The 24,087-nt window shown below is 41.1% G+C and overlaps 1 protein-coding gene across 1 annotated transcript in view; it reads right to left on the bottom strand.

Moving 5' to 3' along the window:
* Positions 1 to 24,087, bottom strand: part of bcar3 (BCAR3 adaptor protein, NSP family member) — an 80,635-nt gene that overhangs the window by 38,483 nt on the left and 18,065 nt on the right. The window contains exons 4-5 of the mRNA XM_040128502.1: positions 6,050 to 6,245; positions 5,352 to 5,606 (exon numbers count right to left, since the gene is read on the bottom strand). Of these exons, the coding sequence (XP_039984436.1) occupies positions 5,352 to 5,606; positions 6,050 to 6,245 (451 nt within the window). The remainder of the gene's footprint in view (positions 1 to 5,351; positions 5,607 to 6,049; positions 6,246 to 24,087) is intronic.

A 24,087-nucleotide genomic window follows, 5' to 3' on the forward strand; every position in this document is an offset into this window, starting at 1 on the left:
GTTTTAATATGGCCCCACATAATGAGCGGGATTTAGTTATGCAACTGAACAGAAGCCTCCATTCACAACAATGTACAGACATTATTCATAGAAGGTGGAGTGCGCAGGCCTGTCTGACACCCTCGGGACCTACTGGAGATTCAAGTTTGCAGAGGCATGGTAGCACAGTATATGGCTACCATGTTTCAGACGTACAGATCACTAATCCAACACATCCTGAACCCCCCCCCCCCCCCACACACACACACACACACAGTGCATCAGTACTAATCTACCCTGAGTTGTCCTCACAACAGCTGTTGCTGGCTGAACTGTGTGTGATGCTACCAGGAGCACCGCGATAATGCTGATCATCAAGGGTGGGTGCTTGTTGCTTTCCCGCTGCACAGTAATAGCTCCTGCGACAGTTTCTTCTACTACATTTTTCCGGGTTAAAACAATGTGTGAATATGTGACAAGAATTCACTATTAGATGAAGAACAATAACAAGAATTTATTCTTATTATGACAGTTGAAGTGCTCAGCAGACCAGCCTCTGTTCCACAATGTATGTCTTCCTTTTTATAATGTTGAGAAATTTCATTGAGATATTTTTTTTATTCTAAGCTAAGTAGGTATCTGCTACTGTACAGCCTGGTTAATTGTCTTCATCACATATATAATAATCTTTTCAATTAATCTAAAAACTATCAGAAAATTGTTCTGTGCCTTATTCTGCCTTGTTCCATTGTGGTTTTACGGACCTCATCACTTCTGTTGTAAATGCACACGTGTGTGATGCTACATGTTTTTAGTTTTGCTGGTTGTTTTTCTTACACTGATCAGTGGCAGGTGGCCATAGTTTGGCTGCTTAAAATCCACCACGGACAAAGACGAAGGAGAGAGACGATGAAGAGAAGGAGGAGAACGATGAAGAAGAATGCTGGAATTTTCCGTGGTCTCACATGTGAACCAAAAATCCCACATTCAGTTTGATACTGGCCGCTCAGTGTGGTCGTATGTATTGCTCCTCTGGGGTCAGTGGTTGGCCGGACCTAAATCTTCACCACACCAACCACTTGCCCCTCGTAACCCCTGCCTTAGCTCTCCAGTCTTAGGTGGGTGCAACGACAGTCACCAAATACCAGACAACACCCATATAAACCCTCCTGGAGCTGAGTGTGCTACAACTGAGGGAAATTCCCATTTCTCCTCAGGCAGGTCAAAGGTCGGGCTCACAAACAGAGCGGCAGCCCTTGAGCTGATGGAGACTCAGTGTCTTAAACTCAGGTCATCAGGTGAAGGAAGGTTTCTCCACCCTGCATCTTGATGGATTTTTTTTTTTTTCTGTCTTCTTTGCTGACAACAGTCTAGTAACCCTGACTTCAGCTCTAAAAGAAGTGAGATGACCATCCGTTCCAGACTACACAAGCTGACCACAGCTAACTTCGCCTTTTTCTGCCCATGTTGCTGAAACAGCATCAGACCCCGGATTTTTGTGCTTGTGCAACCACAACACTGACCTGCAACGCAGACAGAGGCGGAGAAAAGAAGAAGGAAAGAGTAGAAGCCAGTGAGAGGAAAAAAAAATTACAAGAGCAGGGAGGACAGAAGCAGGCGGCCCTCGCCACAGTCTTTTTCTGGCTACTGTTGTTCTTTGCGCCTCACCACACAATACTCAGCACGACCGCAACTGGCTTTAGTTAGGGACTACACCATATTTGTGTGTGTGTGTGGGAGAGAGGGAAGAGAGACAGAGAGTGTGACGGACAGGCAGTGGAGGCAACATGTAGGGTCTGCAGGCAGCCTACAGAGGTCAGTGTCTTTCCACTGTAAAGCTCCACAGACTGAATTTGCTTTCAAAATCTGTGTTCAAAATCCATTCAGTTAACTCTATGTTACATACTAAAATTCATAGAATGCTGTTTTAGCAGTTAATATACTAGAAATGAAATGAACACAAGAAATTATTATACTTAACTGTATTGCAAGAACAGGAAATGACTGAGATCTTAGAAAGCTACTGCTGATGTAAAAATGAAAAGTAAACAATTAGAAAGAAATGTTTATCATTATTTGATTTTTTTTTCATTTGTTTGTTCCCGGAGCTCTCTCACCCCTTTCTAGAGCTGTGTCACTCTTCATACTACACATTAATTCTACTACATAAGGTTATTGAGTATGTAGGGTCTCCAAAGTCGAAAAGTGACAAATAAAATACCGAAAAAAAAAAGAAAAAAAAAAAGTCAGACTAAAAACTTAAAAAATGACTGCGCCAAGCTGCGAAAAACCAAAACGAAACAAACTGTGGAACATCGCCTGGACCACCTGAGCAAACAAACAAAAAAAAAAACTAGTAGATCTTGGGAAAAACACTTTGATGCCTGTTTGTGAAGTTTAACTTGCAGTGACTGTCCTAAGTCGCAGTTTGACTCACTTGCATCAGTGCCAGTCTTTTCCTGTTAGTACAAAATAGCTCCCACTGTATACATTTAGTAAGAAGTTTGAAATTGGGACACAGCACAGGTATGAGTCGCTCCTCTGTTTCCTATTTGCTCTCCAATGTCGGACAATAACAACAGCCCGCTCTCAAGTCTAGCGAATATAGTACATATAGTGACATCTTTAAATATACTTGTTTTCACTTTTCCAGCATAAATATAAACATAGTCAAACCCTGTTAGAATTAGTGTGCGGTAGGACTTTGGGACACATCAAGTGACTTGCTTAGTAGCCTGGGGACAAAAAAGACACATCTTTCCAGTGCTCATCTCCGTGACATTTTTAAATATTTTACTACAGCTCAAAAACAAATGTGCGCCCAGAGTTTAGTTTAAAATGGAAAATCTATTTTGTTCTTTGAATAACTGGAGGCAAGTCACTGTCGACCCCCATACCTCTTCATCTCACATCCTCCCTTTTATTTGACGCACTAAATCGCCCTTCTATCACAAGCTGCCCCCCTCCTCAATCAGTTTGTAGCAATAAATCATCAGATATTAACATGCTTGGATTTCTAGTTGATTAACTAATTAACTGATTAACTGATTATCAGTCTTATGCAATTTGAAAGAGAATATAGTGTTAAAAACTGTTGAAACTACTGTTTTTTTAACTCTAATCGGTCCGATTTGATCTAAAAATAAAGGAAGAATTTAAGCCAAACAGAATCAGCAGATTAATGGGGAATTCAGAAGGATTTTAACTTCATCTTATTTATGTGGATGAAAGGAGAAGTTGCTTGTGTCAACAGTCTGTCACTGTCTATCTCCTCTCCACCCCCCCTCATCCCCCTCTTCGCCTTTCTCCTCTCTCCTCTCTTTCTTTCTGCTGTATACGTCTGCCTCCCCCTCCTCCTCCTCTCCTGGTGGTCTGCTGAGATGCCCACAGAGGTCAACAGAAAGACAAACTGACCAATCGGGAGCTAGTGCAACATAAGGTCAGGGGTCATAGGTCAGTTGACAGCGTGAGCAATGGAGAGTCGAGACCGACTGGCCAGTTGTCACATACCTTAAAGATACACTCCCTTATCTTTTCATAGAAAACTCAGATATGAACTGCGGGAGTTTCAAAACAACACCAGTGAGTTGGCAGGACACTGTGGATTTTTCTTAACACTACTGGGAACTTTGACGGCATCAAGAACTCTATTTTCAACATATAAAAATTGGGATTTTCTGTTTAAGCAATTAAATAGAAAAAGCAAATCAAACAAAGAAATGAATATGGAGACTGAGATTTGTGGGTAAAATGTCTAATCATACATGGTGTTTCTCACATATGAACGCCCGCTTTGCAGTTGGGAGGCCGTTAGCAGGTTAATTTGTTTATGACCAACATTAGCTGATGTTGAACAACCAACCTAACAAAAATGACTCAGCTACAGAAAGATGATCCTTTTTTTCCGGGGCTGCATTTTGATGTCTTTCTCAACTCACTAAGCTCATTTATGGATCGTTTATGGAACAGGAACTAAGGGTTAGAATAACACTTGACTCTCATCTTATTTTGTTGACATTTTGCAAAGTAAGAAGCAGAAGGACGCAATACCCATAAACCTGCACAAAGTTTGTGGAAAATGACCAAAAACCAAAAAAGGAGCGAGAGTATGACGCTCTTCATTATTTAGCCACCTGCACAGGCTGAATCCGACCTGGACAAATTGTCCTGCTGTATGTCAGCGGTTTATGAAATCTATCCAGCGCGGAGGCAGAAAGATAGAGAGAGCAGACAAAGAGTTCACAGTAATCTGTGATCTGTCCTGCCACGCCCTGACCTACAAAGGTAACCCTACTGCTGGGGGCTACACGCACGCCCCCACAGACACACACACACACGCACATGCACACACAAAGCTGGCTACATCAGATACAGTCTGTTGTAACTCTACACTAGAGATGGAAAGATGGGAAGACATGATGAGGGATGAGGTGTGTGTGTGTGTGTGTGTGTGTGTGTGTTTGTGTGTATGTTCCCCTCTGAAGTTGAGCTTACTGCTACACCCCCTCAGGGCTCGCTTTACAACATCCCCTTTCTCCATCTTTCTACCTCTTCGTACGGAGGAACAGTTTGAATTAGTTAAGTTCTTTCCCCGGAGCCGGATAAGTGTCTGATGTTTGACAGTCAAGCAATAAAGCTGAGAATGACAAGGTAGGAATACTCCACCAAAAATCTACTTTTTGAGTATTAAATACTCGCTGCCAACGAGCTTGAAAAGTGGCTCTGAAAAGTTTGCAGCTTGCTCTATCACGAAAGACAGATCTTGGATACACAGCACTTAGAATGTATTCTGCAACTAACAATTATTTTTTTGGGGGAATAATCTGCCAGTTATTTTTTCGACTAATAAATTAAACGTTTGGTCTGTATAATGTTCAGAAAAAAGTAAAAAAGCCCAAGTTGACATATTTACATTTCAAATGTGCAAATCTTCACATTAAAGAAACTGAAACCTGTCAATTTTGGGTATTTTTTGCTTAAAAAGATGACTTCAATGACTGATCGATTATCAAATTTGCTGATAATTTCCTGCCTATCGCCTAATCGATTATTCAAATAATCATTTCAGCTCTACTGTGAACCCAAAGCGACTACGGCTGCCGTTTAAGCAAGCGTCATCATTTTCAGAGCGACTTGTCGAGCCTACCTGGGGCAAGTATTTTTCTTCACGTCTGTTCTTCTTCATGTCATGTCTAGATCATCACAGATAAGGTAAGTGCTTGATGATTGTTTACTGAAGACAAAATCAGAGACAGAAAATCGAAACGACCTAAACACAAAAACATTATCTAACAGAGAGTTATAGCATCAACAATAACAAGAGAACTTGTAAGACCTCATCAGCATATTTTTCTGTTTTCGCATGTTTTTACCTGTAGCCGTGGAAGTTGTCTATGATATTTTGGACCAGCGGAGAGGTCAAAGGTTGATGGACGTGCCCAGGAGCCCGTGACGTGTTCCCGCAAACTAACGGCTGCGTGTGATTGGCTCTGGGGTCCCAGGTGTAGTTCCCGCAGGCGAGGTTGGTACCTCCCCTCTTGCGTCGAGGCAGAGTCCCGTGAATGGAGACTGGCTGGTAGGCAGCAGTGGGCAGCTCCGAGAGGCCGGTGCGCTGCCCTGGAGGGAGACTGGGGGAGGGAGGAGAAAAGGAGGAGGAGAGAAATCTTAGACTGAAGTGCTGAAGTAAGCTCAACTATATCAAAACACCCTAAACCTTTGTGAAGACTCTCTGCTTTGAAAAAAAAAAATCCACCTCCAGCAGGGATTATATCTTCTTAAAACTTCTCTTTTTGTTTTCCTTTATAATTCTACATTCAGGAAGTACCTTTTAGGTAAGGAAAACATTTTTTCTTCATATCTACTGTATACTCTGTATCAACTTGTTCTAACATCTCATTGTGCAAGCAGCATCGTTTCTGATGCCGACTGCATCAGAGAAAGTAGGCCGCAGAATAATTTCCTGGAAGGAAATGCCAGCACAGGTTATATTGGCCTGTATCACTCGGTATTCGAGTGAGACCCAGAAGTTTGAAAGGCTTCGCTGAAGACCAGTTTTCGTCATCCAACTCACCCAGGTCTGGAGCTGAGGAGGTCCATGGAGGAGGCGAGGGAAGCCTGGAGCCTCCTGGAGGAGTAGGTGCTGCTGCTGGGGGCACCGAGGGAGGGAGGGGGGGCTCCGGGGTGGGCGGTGCCTCCTTCCAGGGTGTGGTGTGCATGGAGGGACCTGGGCAAACTCGCAAAACGCCCCTCTGCCATCATCCTCAACTCTGGAGAGAAACACAGAAGTAAACAGTTGGATGGAGAGGACTCGAATTCGATCTTACACCACCACTTTAAAGCTCTGGAGTTTAACAGTTGATCTTAGTCTTTCCACGGACAAATTACTGCACGTACAGACTTTTAATGGATTTATAAAGGTGATAAATACAAAAAGAAAAGTAAGTGAATTAACCTCACAGGGTGAAAGTTCCACCAGGTGTTATAACCGGCTTACACTAACCTGGGGAACAAAGTTATGTAACCACTGGTAACACAAGACAGAAGGGTCAGGTGTAACATTCCTTCAAAACATTGCTACAAAAAGACATATGATCTGAAACACACAAACACACACTGACGTACCATATTCACTGACATGAAATATTATGATACATGATACACAGATAACGAGAGTCAGTGCAACAGGTGCCCCCAGCTCCACCACCACCGGCAATACGCTCACATGGCCGACACACTCACATACCTTTACACATCTCCATGCACCCAAAAAAATACACACTAGCACATTGCCTGGAGGGAAATAAAACTTGTCTATACATAACATCATACCTGTAGTTTTGAGCTATGTAATGTGACTCTGACTATGCCAGGGCTGAATGGCTGATTTAGTGATTTTCCTTTTTTAATCACATGTACGCAAACACACTCATGCCGAGTAAAATCTGCTGATGTATTGTATTTGTTGTGTAAATGTAATAAATTCTTTAAAAACCTGGAACACTTTCTGAAAGGAAAATTAAGATCTCATTTAAGGTTAACTTTTACCCAAAACAACCAAAGACAACAATTTGGGACACACAAGGACACACTGCCTGCCACTTTTTGTCCTAGATGTCCTACTCGAGGAGGACAAGACTGCCCAGACTGTGAGTGATATTAGACTACATTCAGATGCAATTACATGGGCTTGAAACATAATTTTGAAATCTAATCCTAAATCTCTTCATACTGATTTCAACTGAAAAAAATACTCAATATTTTTTCAAAATACAACTCAATACAAACAGTATTTACAAAACCTAATTTTCTTTGTTTTTGAAAAATTTAAATGGACACAATCCTGTTTCGTAAAAGAAACTACTAGGATGCTCTAGTACTCACAATTTAAATATTTGATTGGATTTGACTAAATATTGCAGTCGGACGTTTTTAATGTCCACCACAGATATTTCCAACGATACTCCATAAATTCTAAAAGAATATCGAGAAAATGCGAACCAAGCAACAATTCAAGCTGGCTTCAGTTTCATATTAGTGGACGTGAGAGAAGAACTGAGGTCTGACCCTTCACTTCCGCTTCAGGCAGCATTTTTATCAGCAGACTCTGAATGTCATACCCTTCAGGAATGCTTTAAATACTTACTTACTCCCTATTTTTACAAAAGTCTAAAGAAAAAAAAAACGGAATATTTCGCACAACGTTTTTTTATTCCTCATGGGGTACATCTTATCTTGTGACAGACAGACACGCAGATATAAATACACAGAGATTAGCAGGACAGATAGGTTGGCAGTGATGGAAAACACCGGACAGGTTCTTGATAAATTCCCCTGCTGCATGATGATGACTTGACAGCACGCCATCAACTGCCCTGAATCACTCACCACACAGCAGTTAGTCATACTGTACAAACTAAAATATCATGAGCTGCGGGGCACGTTGGCAGACTGGATGGCAGGAGATTCCACAAACCCTCCCTGTTTCTTATCTGATCAGACCCAAGAATCTGACCTGAACAGCTATGCTGGTGTTTGTTATTGTGTCTCCATTTGAACAACCTGATTATGATCAGAGAAAGTAGGCTGCAGAGTAAACTGCTGGGCTTGGCACTGTGGTGGCTTTGCCAGATGAAGAAGAGGCACTGTTTTAACCAAAGCCCATCAACATGGCTGTTGGTGAAAAACACTGTATTTTGAATTCAAGGCTGCAATTCACATCTTTCCACTTCCAGGGAAAGTGACAGAGCACCTTCCGTCACAGTTGTAAATTTTTTTTTCACCTCGTTGTTGTTACTTCGCAGAGACGATGTCATCAACCAACTACCTTAATAGTTATATATTATTTTCTGGGGGGATGAAGTAAGAAGTCGTTAACTATGATCAACATTTGACGATCAACTTGAGAGGATGCAGTGTCTCCAACCAACTGACTTAAATCGGAAAACTGAGTTGACTATGTTGTAATTTTGCGGGAAACCCTTATACAGTAAGAGTCATAGTCACACAGCAGTTACCAGTGTACTAAGGCATACAATAACAAACGCTAGTTATAGTGCAAAATACATACAACAACGAATACTTTAGCATTTTCTGAAATAGTCTGCTGTCTTGCAGGGAGGGAGACAGATAAGCGTGTTCAGCCTAGCTTAGTATGAAGACTGGAAGCAAAGGGGAAACATTTAACATTCACCAAAAGGGGAGAAATACACCAACACCGTCTTGTTCACGTGTTACATTGCATTGACCAGCAAGCTAGAGATCAATACACCCAAGAATCTCCAGGGTTTTGATTACAGTTGTGAAAGCATGTGAAACTGGACACCTAACTATAACTTGGTCAGTAAGTAATGCCAATGCCCGAGCTAACTTTTTTGTTCAATCACAGCGTCCAAGTTTCTATGGGTTCACACAGTAACAGTAACAAACACACAATGTTGAAATTCAACAGCTTTAGATTTGATTAGAAGTTACCTTTCGTGGAACTAGCGTAGCCGTTTCCCCCTGGCTTCACTGTTTGTGCTGACCTAAACATGTCACGGAGCTAGCTCCGTAGTGACGGCAGAGATATCCACTTTCTCATCTAACTACTGGTAAGAAAGTAAATATACCCGTAGTTATTCCTTTAACACTATGCAGTAAGGAGGCAGACACTTTGTGGTATGAATAACTTGACGATACATTTACTGCTGTAAGGGGGGACTCTTTCAATAATAATAATAGTGACAACTGGATCTTGTGTTTCGAGGTGCATGTCGATATCCTGTGTGCAGGGGGTAGGGTTGGGGTTTGATAGCATTTAAACAAATCAGTTAACTAGATTGTTTCACTAAAATGCCACTTGTTTCAAAACGACTCACACCGCTGGTCGCGGCCAGTATTGTTGAACGGAAAAATTACACGGATCATTCATAATTTGGGAGAGGTATTTTCTTTTTCTCCAACAAAGGGATCTGGTTAGCTGCGGCTGAAGATGTTTGTCATTTTAACTGGCGAAAGCAACAGTGCCAGATTAAAACTGGAGGCCTGCTACCGCAGTGTTTTGTACATTGCTCTTTTTTGTTAATAAAAAGATCTAGAAGAAATTAAAGATTTGAGGAGATTTATAAACCTTGCGAACACGGGAAACCTGGAATAGAATCTAAAATGGCTCTGAACCCAACTGTAGCGGGCTGGCCAATGAGTCAACAGCTTATGGCGATGAATATCAATAAAAATGCAAATACAGGTTTAGAGAAAGGAACAGCTGGCCAGCTGAAGACTTTTCAGCTTGACGAGTAAAGTTTATACACACACGCCCACGCTAACAAACACACTGTAAAAGGCCTGCTAAGGCACGCTGGGTCAAACTGGGGATTCTTCAGAGGCGCAGAACAACTACAGGAGGAGGACCTATTATAAGACCTTCAGGGACGGTCAGCTGTGTGTGTGTATTTGTTTGTGTGTATTTGTGTGTGTTTGGCCCTGACCATCTGCCAGACGCACACTCCTTCCTGCAGAGGAGAAAGGACCGACTTTCACTGAGTGAAAACACAGACACACAACACTTACCCACATGAATACTTTGACAATTCATCTGATAAATAAAGTACTCATGCTAAGAGCCAGGGGAAGTCACACAGGTTTGAAAAATCTCACTCACTCTCTCCATACACTCCATCTACTCCTTCAACACTATTTATTTCCCTTTGCTGCCTTATTTCAATGACTCCCTCCTGTGCCCCCCCAACACCCTCACCCCCACCCCGCTGTGCACACATATCCCCTCTCTCCCTCTGTCTGTCCATCACGATGTCAGCTCCCCTTTGGCTTCCTCACTTCGTCACCTTCTTTCTGTCCTTTGTCCTTGCATCTCTTTTTCAACCACTTTTTCTCTCCGTCTCATCCTCTACTCCCTACAGCTGTTCAGCGCCTGTTCACTTCGCGAGCGCACACACACACACACACACACACACACACACACACACACACACTCACACACTCACACACAGCAGGGATAGAGGGAGGGCTGGTATTTCCTACACCAAGTCTATTATTTTCTATATTGGGACATTATCAGAGATGCCATCACCATTTAAAAAAAATAGTTTCCCTTTAAAAAGAAAAGGTATGTTCCTCCACTTTTTAAAAATTAGTTTAAAAGTCAGTTTAATTACTTGTTGATTTAATATCGCCTACCCCCCGTAATGATTTAGGCAGTTGACCTGTTGACCGGAACTATGTTTGAGATTTACTGACATAGCGTTGCAGAGTGGAAGAAGTTATTTTGGCGTCCGGGATTACAGAAGCAAAAGTCATGTTTCGTTTTCCGCTAAAATAATGTCAGATGATTTACAGCTGGAGCACTTCCAAGTGTCGAATTTGCATGAAAGTCTTATGGTTGAATCATTGGTACAAATAATAAGCAACTGTGAGAAAAAAATATCAGGTTCTTTGATAAAAAAAGTCAAAGCCACAAGTCTGTGTACATACAGTATTGTGCAAGTTTTAGGCACAAAAATGCTGTAAAGGGTGGACGCTTTCAAAAACTTGCCATGAATAGTTATTAATTATCAATTAACTTGATTCAAAACACTGAAAAATCAGACCATCTGATGCAGGACTCCATGTTCTTCTCGTTGCCATGCTGCAGGATGAACTTGGGACCAATCAGATGCCTCCCTGATGGTATAAGAATCTAAACACTGTACTGTATTGAAGGAGATATGTCAACTGCTGTACCACTACCAAGGAGCATTTCAGTGAGAAATATGACAATTACAGATCTTAAAACTTTGTTGCATGTGTCATTAAAGCAAGCTGGAGTTAAAGATTAGATTTGTAGAAACCTGATAGAACATTCAGTGGTTTCAAGTCAGCTAACTTTCACATTCTGAGTCCGTGCTGAAAGACTTACTACAGTTTATGTTTTACACTAATGAAGCATTTTGAATTCACTACAGGTTTGATTCACACCTGTGAGTGTATTTCCAGAGTTCTGCCAATAAAGAAAAAAAAAAATTAAAAACTTTGTCTTTCATGATCAAAGTTGAGATGATTAACACTAGTGGCCATAACGTACACATACAGTAGTGTTAAATTATCCAGGAGACTTGTGTTTTTATGTTTTTATGCCATTTTGTTTTTACAACATTATTCAGTCTGATATCTAGTCCATTTTTTAGTTTGAGGGGGTTATTATTTTGCCCTAAACCCATGAGTATTGGCTGACCTATTTGTCACGTCGACGTCATCTTCAGTCACCACAGAAGCTTCTGTAGCAGCTGCTGGGAATGATTAACTTAACGTACGTCATGCTGATCAAAGAAATGTGGTGATTTTGAAGCTGTACAGCTTAGTCAGTCTCGTCAATTGCTGAATTGTTGCTTTTTTGTGGCCATTTTTCTGCCATCATTTTTCTAGCTCTGGCACATGAAAAAGATGTCTTCAATCCTGCATACGGAGCTCTGATTAGCGATTTGGACAACAATTCAGAGGTCTGGAACAATGCTTCGTTGAGGATATCATTAAAAGAAAACTCTGAAACGGGAATTTATGGTGGGGGGAATATCCCAAGAACCAGCGGCTTCTCCTACTTTGCAACTTTAACAATTTAATGGACCCCTGCCAACAAGGCAAAAGTACTTTCCTTGACCATGGTATCAAAGACAAAATATTCTGAATTGAGGTTTGCTTTGTCACCAACACTAGTGAAGGCCTTCGGCTGGGAACACCAGCACACGCACACAAACACACACGAGGCCTTGGATGGGAAACAAGTGCAGATTAACAGGAAGAGGAAACGGCAGTATAAACATTTAGACGGCAGGCAGCTCATTATAAAGGATTACTAGCAATAAAACAAATATGTCTCTCTTCTCCTCTTTCTCACTGACTATCTCTTGAGCTCTCTCTCTAATTATGTCTCACAGGGTTGAAGGACACAGATTTCCTTTTAAATCCAATTCAGTTCAGTTAAATATAATTTAATGTTTTGGTGGCCAGCTCTCGCCCTTTCTCTCTAGCTAACCCTAGACATCTTTCAAAGATTAGAAAAACTTGTTGTTAATCCACCGAAAGAGCGGTTTTAAAAAACTGGGCTTTCTGGGGACAACCAGAAGTCTTCAGTTGGTTCAGTTGGACCAATTTAATTCACTGGAGCCTGATGCATTGGGGAATTCAGGTTTGGCTAAAGGGTTCTTATAAATCCTGTGGTTTACATAATACAAATTGAGCAACTACATTAAAAACGCACTCTATATAATATGATTTATACATGAAATAGAGTGCAGTACTGGTCTGTCATTACACACACACACAGGCGCGCACACAATAGGGAAGACGAACACAAACATCAACATGCTTGGGAAAGAGGGGTTTCCTCTAGCTGGCTTAAAGTGTCTTCCTGTACGGCGTGTACACAAATACACTCACAAACGCACACAAACACACACACACCCGTGCATTAGCAAAGCCACCCCTGGCCAGAAGTGAACAATGGGAACAACTGTCACATGACCGCTGTTTAGAGACAGCCTTTGTTTGAGGGAGAGAGAGAGAGAGAGAGAGAGAGAGAGAGAGAGAGAGAGAGAGAGAGGTGTCCTACTGCGCTCTTCAGTGCGTGGGGCCACCACTGTGTGTGTGTGTGTGTGTGTGTGTGTGTGTGTGTGAATATATGCATGTAACATATTAACAAGGCTTTTATTAAATCCCACAGCTGTAGCTGCGTTTTAATACTTCTGAATCTTTTACAGAGAGTTTTTCTCTCTCTGTAACATTCACACATAATCTGTCGTCATTGTGTGTGTGTGTGTGTGTGTGTGTGTGTGTGTGTGTGTGTGTGTGCTCATTTTGTATGTTTACAGCAAAATGTAGAGATGGACAGCGTGTGGAAAAATGTGTTGCCTGATCCACCACACTGTGAGCGAGTCAGTCAGTCAGTCAGTCTGTCAGTCAGTCACACAAAGAAATAGCCATCTGAGTCAGTCAGTGGTACAGGAAGCACACACAGCCTGTACTTAAAATAAAAGCAACAAGACTACGGTATTTTGGACCAACCTGGTAACATCCTTGAAAATGTAATGTCTAATGTGATGAAACGACATAAAGTGACATGTGGTGGTCAAGATTAGGTGTCTCATTCTTCAAATCTAACAACACTCCATCATGCAGATGACAAAAACAATGTAGTATCATAAAGGAATAGTTTGACTTTTTGGTTAGTAAACCTACTTGCTTTCTTGCTGAGAGTTAAACAAGAAGTTTAATACCACTCTTATTTCTGTGCGCTTAGTGTGAAGTTACAGCTGGAACGTGATTAGCTTAGCTTAGCATAAGAGAATGGACGCGGGAGGAAACATCTGGCCTGGCTCTTGTTAGTAAAGGCCAATTCACGGTTTCCCCGTCCACGTGTCCACACGCGTGATGTAAATTTTGTCCCTGTGCACACCTCTGTGTTCCCCCCGAAGTTTGAGTCCACATGGACTGTCCACTCTGTGAGCGTGCCGACCGCGCATGCCAAAATAAACAAATAAACCGGACGCCCATTTCCCTTTACCTTATACATCTACTATTAAATTCTCATCACTGGTCATTTTCTTGTAAAGCCGTTGCACACACCGTTATCTTTTTGGGCTTTTTCAAGTTTTTCAGCCAAATAAAACTAACAAAGATGGTCCTCTTCTTGATGCCAGGAGGTTGCCGTCATGGTTTCTACTGCGCAGGTGTGGAGCGTGTCCGTCTACGCATACCCACAATTGTAGTATGAATAGATGCACATCCTTGTCCACCTACACAGTCTGCAGCGAAAACTATGAACTGGTCTGTTCCCCGTCAAAGTGCCCCTAAAAGCACAAATTTTGGTTTTTACCATTCAGTTTTCATCATAAAAGGTAAATGTACTGATGCCCCTTTGAGACTGCTACATGATTGATGTCGATGAGGTTGTAGCTGGTCTAAGCGGTGCTACAAAAGTCCAACTACTTCATTAAGCAGTCTACTAATCGATAAGTTGATCGACAAAAAATTAATTGGCAACCATTTTTATAACTGAATAATCACTTGAGTCACTTTATAAGCGAAAACGCCAAACAAATGTGAGAATTTGCAACATTTCCTTGATAATTTAAATTAGAGTAAATTGATCTCTTTGAGCTTCGGACTGTTGATGAGCACCTTGGTATCCAGGAAATTGTGATGGGCATTTTTCAGTGTTCACTGTGTGTCTTTTATAGACCAAATAATTGATCAATTAATCAAGAAAATACAAGAAAATGGCTGATTAATTGATATTGAAAAATAATAATTAGTTTCACGCCCTACTTCATACACTACAGGGGCCGATTGTTTCATCTGCATCCTATTCTATGTGCTTATCATATATTTTGTACATGAAAAATCTTTATCTGCAAATAAACTAATAGTTACTATATATGAGCATCAGAGAAAGGACATAGAGTGAAAATTATAATATTTTCTTCTGAAATGTAGCAAAGTTGAAGTACCACAAAGTGATGATGCTACCTGTACCTCATAATTGCACTTGAGTAAAGAACATGAATGAATGTACTGTTTTTGATTTGCAGCTATGCAGTCAAGTCAGTCGGTCGGTCTTTGTAAAGACCAGCAGGTCACATAGTGCTGACGGCTGGCTGGAATACCAACCACCTCATCCCACTGAGGCAAGTAACACAACACCACACACACACACACACACACACACACACACACACAACATGGCCACTGCAAGTACACTACCACTGCACAGTTAAAGCTGAGCTCTGTGCATGACTGATTTCAGCTTTAATTAAAGTTGAAACTCATTGGCTCAGTTAAACTCCACTACGGTGTTCAGACACAACACTGACGAATGTCTGAAACAACCTGCTGCATGTGTGCGTTTATCTGCACAACACACAAAACATCAACACTACACACACACACACACACGCACGCACGCACGCACACATGCACACATGTCTGTCTCCGTCAACATCTTGTTGGTGGCTTGCTGTTTAAAGATGTGTTCCTGTAACTGAAGGTCAGAGTTTAAACCTGTCAAAGTGTTCTAGAGCCCTGCTCGATGAGAGACATTTACCGGTTTGTTTTATTTTATCAAAGTTGATAAGTCATATGTTACTGTAACATTATTCATATTAAATGGCTTTAGAGCTGTGTCAGATCGTATAATTTGACAATATTATCTCTGATAATCAGGCAATAAATTTGTTGAAATCATTTATCGTCTCTGCACAGAAAAAGTAAACTTCGTTAAAACCGTTACAGCCAAGATACACACAGATTTAGTGAGTGAACTTATTTAAAAAAATAAAAAACAAACAAACATGCAAACCAGAAAAAAAATCTTGATTAAAAGAAATGCAGTCGGTCTTATCTGTCATATTTCATGTAATTATTTCCTGCCGGGGTTTCCACAGTCAGCGCCACCAATCCAAGCAACCACAGTTACACCCAGCGCCTTGGGATGGCAACTTATTGCTCAAAAAGTCCCTGAGTGAGTCTAGCTCACTGCAAGCTGTAAACAATTCAACCAAAAGGGATGGAGAGAAGGACTGCATGAGGAAGAGAGGGCATGGGGGTGTAAGTGAAATGAACAGCATCCGCAGTGAGACAAAAAAAATGCAATTTTCTCATTTTAGCTTGTAGTTGAAATGATGAAAAGTCTGAAAAACTGAGACAAAAGAAAATGTCTTCAGAGGAGAAGATGAGAAGAAAGATAACGGTCTCACCTCTGTCTGCACTGCAGTCATCAACTACATACATGCATTCCCACACACACACCTACTGTATATAAGCGCACACTCAAATAAACACCTTTTCATTCTTACCTGTCAGAATGACCTCTTCCTTCTTTCTCTCCGGTCCCTCTTCGTTCTCTTTTAGTTTTATTTACTTGTATGAAAATTATTCCCTTTCATAGTTCATTTGAATGACTGACTGGCTGACTGTGCTGACCGGCTGGAAGACTATACACTCAAGCTCCTTCAGACAGGCAACAACAAGTAGCGCTGCACAATCACAAGCCCTGCCCTCCTCTTTCTTTCTCCGGGGAGTGATTTGCGAGCACCCAGCCCCTCCTCCTGCTCTACTGTGTTTGGGAGGAGTTTTCTTTCTTTCTTTTTTAGCCAAGTTGTCTCTTTGACCCCCCCCCCCCCCCCCCTCCTCCTGCCCCCCAGCACCGAAGAAAACTCCCCTCTGCCCTCCTCTCCTCCACCTCCAACCCCCCTCGCCTCTGTGTTCCCTGCTCAGCCTCATATTTCATGCTCCAAGTCTTTTTGTTTGGGACCTCTTACACCAACACCACCAACTGGTCTGGTACTTAGAGAAGATTTAGATGTGACCTAATGTTGCTATTTGCGGAGAGGGGATGAAAAAAAGCCTAATCTCGGCACGGTTGCGACATGTTTGAGCAACCTGAGGTGCACTCAAGACTCATGGAGTTTAACTACTTGACTCTGCGCTGGCTGAAACATAAGTCAGGCCAGCGTTTAAAATCTATTTGGAGCGTTCTTAAAACACAGCTTTCCGATATGGAAGGAGTGGTAGCAAAAATGAGTAGATTTCACCTGGTCAAGCAGATGAAACAAGTAGAACAGCTCTGCTTGTGTCGTTACATCAGGTATGAGGTCATGTTGAATCTGCGTGCATGTGTGTGTGTGTGTGTGTGTGTGTGTGTGTGTGTGTGTGTGTGTGTGTGTGCGCTGGCTGGCCCTCAGTACAACACTCTCTCCAGTTTTTGTCCTCCTGTTCCTCTGTATTGTCTAGAGTTGATAACCACCAGACACGTGCATGTGTGTGCATGTTTCGTGTGTGTGTGTGTGTGTGTGTGTGTGTGTGTGTGTGTGTGTTTCCTTTCAGACAATACAACGAGCCCATCCTGCTGAAAGCTGAGATGAACGGTTGCCCGCATTGGTCACATGCGCACACACACACACACACACACACAGATGCTGCCACCTTGATGTAAGTCTTTTGATCTTGGGCTATTCACACTAAATTTGTTAAGATTGAGAAATCCACTGAAGTGTATGAGGGCCAAAAATGTCCCCATGGTGGTAAAGGAAGATTTTGGAGCTTCTTTTATCAACTTACTTATCATTCTTTTTAGTTTTAGGTACTAGACTAAAAAGTAACTAAACACAGCCAACATCAGAACAGTTCCCAGTAGAGGCCAGGTAACACATTAAAAACATCATAAAAGACAGACCAAAAAATGTGTGAACATCTATGAAATGTTAAACATAGTTACTGTCTGGTTAAGCTTTGACCAGCCGTGCTTGCTGCAGCTGTGTGTGCCCGTTCAGTTTTGCAATACAATGGATAACAAGAACAGACATTTCAGGTGCCCCCTACTTTTGGTTTCATTTCCAGATAAAGGGGTTTAGATTATACAGCTAAACATCACATTTGTTTACAATCTGTGTAATCGTTTGGCCACTCCTGCTGCCTGTCTTACTTTCCCAGATCACAGCTATTAACTTGGTGAGTAAATTGTCATCATAAGCCACAAGAATGAGCAACAAAACTATGAACTATGGTGTTAAAACTAATAATTATGATCAATTGTCATTGTTTTAGGCCATTGTTTCCTATCCTAGGGGTCAGTAGATTGACCTCAGGAGTTCGAAGATGGGGTAGGAAAGAATTTGAGGTCACCAAAACTAGTTACTAAGAGAACGAAGATTCACTGCTAAATCTCAAAGTCATACTTCTACCAAACCAATAAACATATGGTCGGTTAAATCCATGTAATGTAAAGACACCCCGGGGCATTATGTAATGGTGATCTAATCCTTAAATAAATATGTTTTGGGCTTATTCACAACAACCAACACTGTGAGCTGAGAACACAGCCTGAATGTCAAAGGCAAGCTTTGAAGTTGCTCCTGGACTCCAGCAGAAAGTGGAAGGACTGTTTGGAAGTGAAAATACTCAGCTCAAGGTGATCTGTATTTTTTTTCCTGAGTAAATCTCAGTACTGTTTCACACGGGCATGTGAAAATTCCTTTTGTGTATGAAGGTGGTATTTCCAGTAAGATGTACAGTGAGTCAGGAGAGTAATCTGTAATCATCTCCTGAATCACTTGAGCCCTTCCAAAAGAACAGGGTTGGGAGGGGGTTGTCATTTGGGGTGGGGGGGTGGGGGGGCAGAGCAGAACTATAATCCTTGACTGACATGTGTCCTCGTGATGAAAGGTCTTATCAAGTTGTTTGCCAGAGAACAAACCTTTCAGGAAAGCAAGCACAGAGGTACAGTTTGTGCATAAAAAGACCTGGGTGGAAACACCAGACATTAAAAAAAAAAAAGAAACAAATCACAAAAATCAAACATTCCTCAATTTACTGTATGAAACAAACAGACTTTCCATCGTTTGACGTTTGACTGAAATTACAACATCTTGTTGCGTCCATTTCTTCTGAAATTCTTTAATGGCACCCAACCAGAGAATTAGTGCCATCGGCTGTTTAACTCGATGTGCTCAACTCCTAATATTGCATAACAGCAGCAGATGGAAACGCACATTTTGTTTTGTTGAGATAAGAATACACAGTGGGGTGCCCTGATATGCAAAAATTAAAATGTGGAGAAAAATGGCTTGATGCAAAGCACAGTGGCATTTCCTCCTCTGGGATTTTACAACAGTATTTTTATAAGTTTTATAGTGTATACATAATTAACTGGGCTGCACAGGAAGCATACAAGATCAGGGCTTTATTGTTTTATTTAGAAAAGTCTGCGGAACCAAAATGTTTATTTTGCTGAATTTTTGTAGAATGCCATACCATTGCAGCTATTTCCTGTAATTCCTATTAAAGTGATTCCTAAGGCCAAGCCCTGCTTTGGCACCTTAGCCCTCAGGCGGTATAGCGAGTTGGCACAACGCCTCGCTGAGTCACTCATTTTCAAACACTGACCACCAGTCCACCTCAGGGCACCAATGTTTCCCAAACCATTAAATAGATGGGTTTGGCTTCCCCACCTACGGGAGCTGCAACCTGCGCATAATTGCACTTGAGTGTTATCGGTTTATTACACTTGTTATTAAGAAGAATTTGAGGGTTTTTTTCTTTCCTTCTGGTCCTCTCCATGTTGGGTTCTCTGGTATTCCTGTAACTCCTGAGTTAGAAGATATGAACTGTTCTCTGTTTTCTCTCTTCCTCATTCCATCCACTCATCTCCCACTTCCTCCCCTCTGTTTTCCTCCTCCACTCCCTCCCTTTTAGATCTATATACACACATGCTTGTGCTTCCAAGTGTGTTTTTCTGATCAGAAAAGTGTGAAGTGTAAACAGTTCAGTGTTTAGGCCACTCCTCATTCCTCTGGTTGCAGCCTTAGGATCTTACAATAAAAAAGTGATGTTTGTTCAGGTAGAATGAAATTTACCAATTTTTCTAACTCATGCGATGATGGTTTTTTTGTGGAACGTCAACATCAGTTGATCCACAGGATTCTTGCTGCTTATTCTCATTAACCTCACAACGCTGCAGAATTTGACAGGAGCATCACTCATGATTCATGGCAGCTTCTACGTAATGTGCGTCTGTAAAGGTGGCAAAATTCAGTGGCCTGGAGCCAGTGTCAAAAAGGATCATTAAATCCTGGGTGTTTTTCATTTCGCAATTTCATTTCCTTAATGTCTTTGTAAGGGGCAAAGTACAATATTACATATAAACGCTCCCATATACACATTTATAGTGAGACTTGCAAGACTGTCCTCACCAGAAAAAGGACAGCGTTAGTCATTTGGTCAAATGCCGAAAACAACATGTTTAGGTTTAACTGACAAAACCTCTCGAGTCTGTAAGAATTTTGACTTTTGTCTCTCAGGAGAAATGACAGCAGCAACGTGATGTTGCAAAGAAAAACTTCTTATGGAGATGTTTTGACACACAAACGCGCGACACTGACACAGGAGACTGCTGATTGCATCCTGTTTCCTACCAACAGTCAATGTTGGTTTCTTTTAACAGTGACCATAATAGTTAACTAACTTACCAGTTTTTTGTGCTTAAACCTAACCAAACTTTAGTGGTGGCACATCAGATCAAGGCAGTGACAAACAATGTTCTGCTATTGGTAGTACCAGATCAGATCAGCTCAGTCATTTTGGAGGGCAATGACTGATGATCTAATTTGTCATGTAGTTTTAAGGATTTTTTTTTTTTTTTGGAGAAACATAAAAACTTTTAAAACAACAATACTGAATGTTACTAAATACTTTGTTATTGTAGCTTTTTCTCAGTTCTGTAATTGGAACAGTGAACCGACTGAACCACAAAAAAAAAAAAAAAAAAAAATGAAGGAAAGCTTGTTATCGTTGTTTTTGATGCCTGGATATAGCTGATGTAGACAATCATGCAAATGATTGACAGAAGTGACATGTTACCTAGCAAAAGGAAGACACCCCTCACTGCAAAAAACAAAACAACAAAAACAAAAAAACAAAACAAAAAGAAAACTTCCAGCTGACTGCGGAGGATTTGCTAGGGGAAAAAGTAATGTGGCCACACATACGCAACATTATTTACACCATAAAAATGAAACATGAAATAAGTGCTTACAAAATTTAATACAAGCGAAGGATACACTGCGTAAAACGTTGCTCGCTGTTAGCTCAGTTTTGTAGCTACATTTCTTAAGAGGTTGTAATAAAGAAGATAGCTTCCACGATGCCCAGATTTCCTCCAATGTCGTTTTTCTTGAAGTATTTACATTTTTTTGGATGTTCCTATCTTGAATCTGTCTAATTCCTGGAACTAGATCTTCCCTGTTTTGACATACAAGAGATAACAGCAGAATGTTGACGGCTTCGTTGGTGTTACTGACACATGCAAACAGAAACGGGAAGATGTTTATCGCATTAACTCTAGGTCATGTTGATGAGTCTATCACCTTCACAAGAGAGATTATCCTGGTTCAGCCTGTACTTCTTGGTAGGATATCATATAAATTGTCTAATATGTGAAGGTCATAGAAGTGCAAACCTCGGCACAACGCTGCCTGAATGAAGAATTATTTCTATGATTTTATGGATACTGTCAGTGTTAAAACAGTCATGCACCAGCTGCACAGAGCTGCTGCGGACCATTTTTCAGTTGATCACAGTGAAGGGAAAAAGTTGACAACGTGTGTGATTGTATTATATATAATTTGATTTTTTTGCTTTACAAAGCACCAGAATATTTGGCCACAATATCATAGATATCTCCCTTTCCAAGAAAAATACATAAATCTTCCCCCTCTAAGTTGTAAATTTTTAGGGAATTTTTGTATCATTGATTAAATCTATGTGTTATTTAGTAAATTTAGTTCTCTTAACATCTCTTTATCACAAAAATACAGTTCGGCCTAAAAAAAAAAATGCTTAGCTTGTGAAGGATGTGGTGTGTGTTTGCCCCCAGAAGTTGTTAACTTAAAAAACAGCTGGCAATGGCTGAACCCATGAGGCCAATTTGAACTACTGGCTTCATGAGCATCATAGGTCATGGTCTGAAAAGTCTTGGAGGGTACTTTAGTTAGGCTTTATAACAGCTGACGAACCAGCAAGCAGAACAGAAAACTATTATTTTTTTTTTTTTAAAACAAAAAAAGCCAAAACAACAATACTAGCTGGTTCAAATCTGGAATCTGATCTGGCCTAACGTGTGTTGAGGCAGGTAAATGAGTGCAGGAATCTCATGCCCTCCTTCAACAGCTTCTACTGTGATAAAAACCACCAACAGGCCAGCGATAGTTCAAGTGAGTTGACAGCTATGGAACTGTGAATAAAGAAACTTCTATCTTTGGTCAACAAACCAACTGACTCCCAACTGACCACTGTAAGTACTCTGCCACCATGGATACATCACTGTCCACCAGGGACACAAACAAGCAAACAAACTGTCTGTATGAACACCTGTCATCTCTCTCAATCTCTCTCTCTCTCACACACACACACACACACACACACACACACACACACACACACACACACACACACACACACACACACACACACACACACACACACACACACTCACACACTCACACACAAACAATGTAGAACTCGTGTCAATCCATGTTTAGCATGGCATAGCAGTGTGTTGTCTGCCCGTGGCCTGGTATTCACGTTATTAACTTCCTTGGCTCATGAAATTAAGGAAGGGACGAAACAGCTGGTATAGCTCAGAGAGCTAACCTGAGTGTATGAATGAATGAAAGCAAAAATGGATGCATGTATGATTTCTGTTTTCTGAGTCCGTGAGGAGGTATGCAGTTAAAGATAAGATGCTAAATGTCTTATTTCTGTGAATCGATACAAAGACACAGGTAGCTGCTTAAATGTCATGGTGCTTTTTATGTTTTTTGGGGTTTTTTTATATTGTCTGAAAGATCCTCATATCATTCTCCTTTTACTTTGACAGTTGTCTGTACATTATTTTAATCCAAGTGTTTAATGTGGCAGAATCAAAACAGTAAGATTTGGTCAATTCTATTTCAATGTGCACAATAATGTCTTTCCTTCCTATACTTTGACTGCATACGCCTCATAGTAGTCCTCTTTACATGACTCAGGTGTTGATTTCGGGAAATATATTGTTAGGGAGCCAATGTGATTGGAGAGGGGAGCTTTTTTAACTGCTGTGTGCAACCTATGCCTTTTATACACTCTGACCTCTTTGGTGTAAAGAAATGCGCACAGCGTAATAAAACTAATTTTTTTCCAGAGCCAGGTGCTTGATTAATTAGAGGTTGCAATTGGAAAGCAAAGACTAGCCCAGCTGCTTTCAGATGATTACACTGATCTAAACCTATCAGATGTAAATGACAGTACTGGTAAGAATCACCCATTAATATACTTAAATGACATGACACTGTTCTTAATTTAATCTGTGCCTAATGTGTGCTTTAGTTTAGACTGTGACATTAAAGCGAAAAAACAGAATTTCTTCCTTCCATATTTAGTCAAGCTGCGGACTGCAACTTAGGATCTTTCAATTTAAAATTACAAACAAGAACACAGCTGAGGTTAAAGTTAACCTTTTAAACGACACAAGTATCCATAGAATAACCTCAGCACTATGCAACAACTGCAACTAAACATAACCACAAAATGAAATCGCTGAAATAGGTGAAATGTGAGCATACACATGCGAGCCTACTGATGCCTCCGATTTCACCCTCTAATTGCTCTAATTGGAGCATCTCTACTTCAATTCCTTTAATTCCTGCCAACGAGGAAAGTACCTGGCAAAAGCAGACACACACACACACGGATTCCTATTCTAGACACGTAAACATATACTGTAGCCAACAAACAGTGATATGATGAAATGAATATCTGCCTGGATGCAGTGTGTGACTATGCATGCGTTTTTTTTTTTTATTTATGCTGAAGGTGCTCTCAAGGGAATGCTCTTATCTGGGTCAAATGTTGACTTGGCATTTTTGGAGGATGCCACGTGTGTTTGTGTGTGTGTAAAGGATACCATTAGTTGAACAAATCTGGCCTTTGAGGTAATGATAGGGGTGGCAGGCTGCCAGGCAGACAGTTAATACCACAGTAGTTGGTGACAGAGTGATTTCAACTAGAGGCTTTTTCCCCTCAGCAACGGTCCCGAGCCTGCAGCTC

Source organism: Xiphias gladius, chromosome 6, assembly GCF_016859285.1.
Source record: "Xiphias gladius isolate SHS-SW01 ecotype Sanya breed wild chromosome 6, ASM1685928v1, whole genome shotgun sequence".
Lineage (NCBI taxonomy): Eukaryota > Metazoa > Chordata > Actinopteri > Istiophoriformes > Xiphiidae > Xiphias > Xiphias gladius.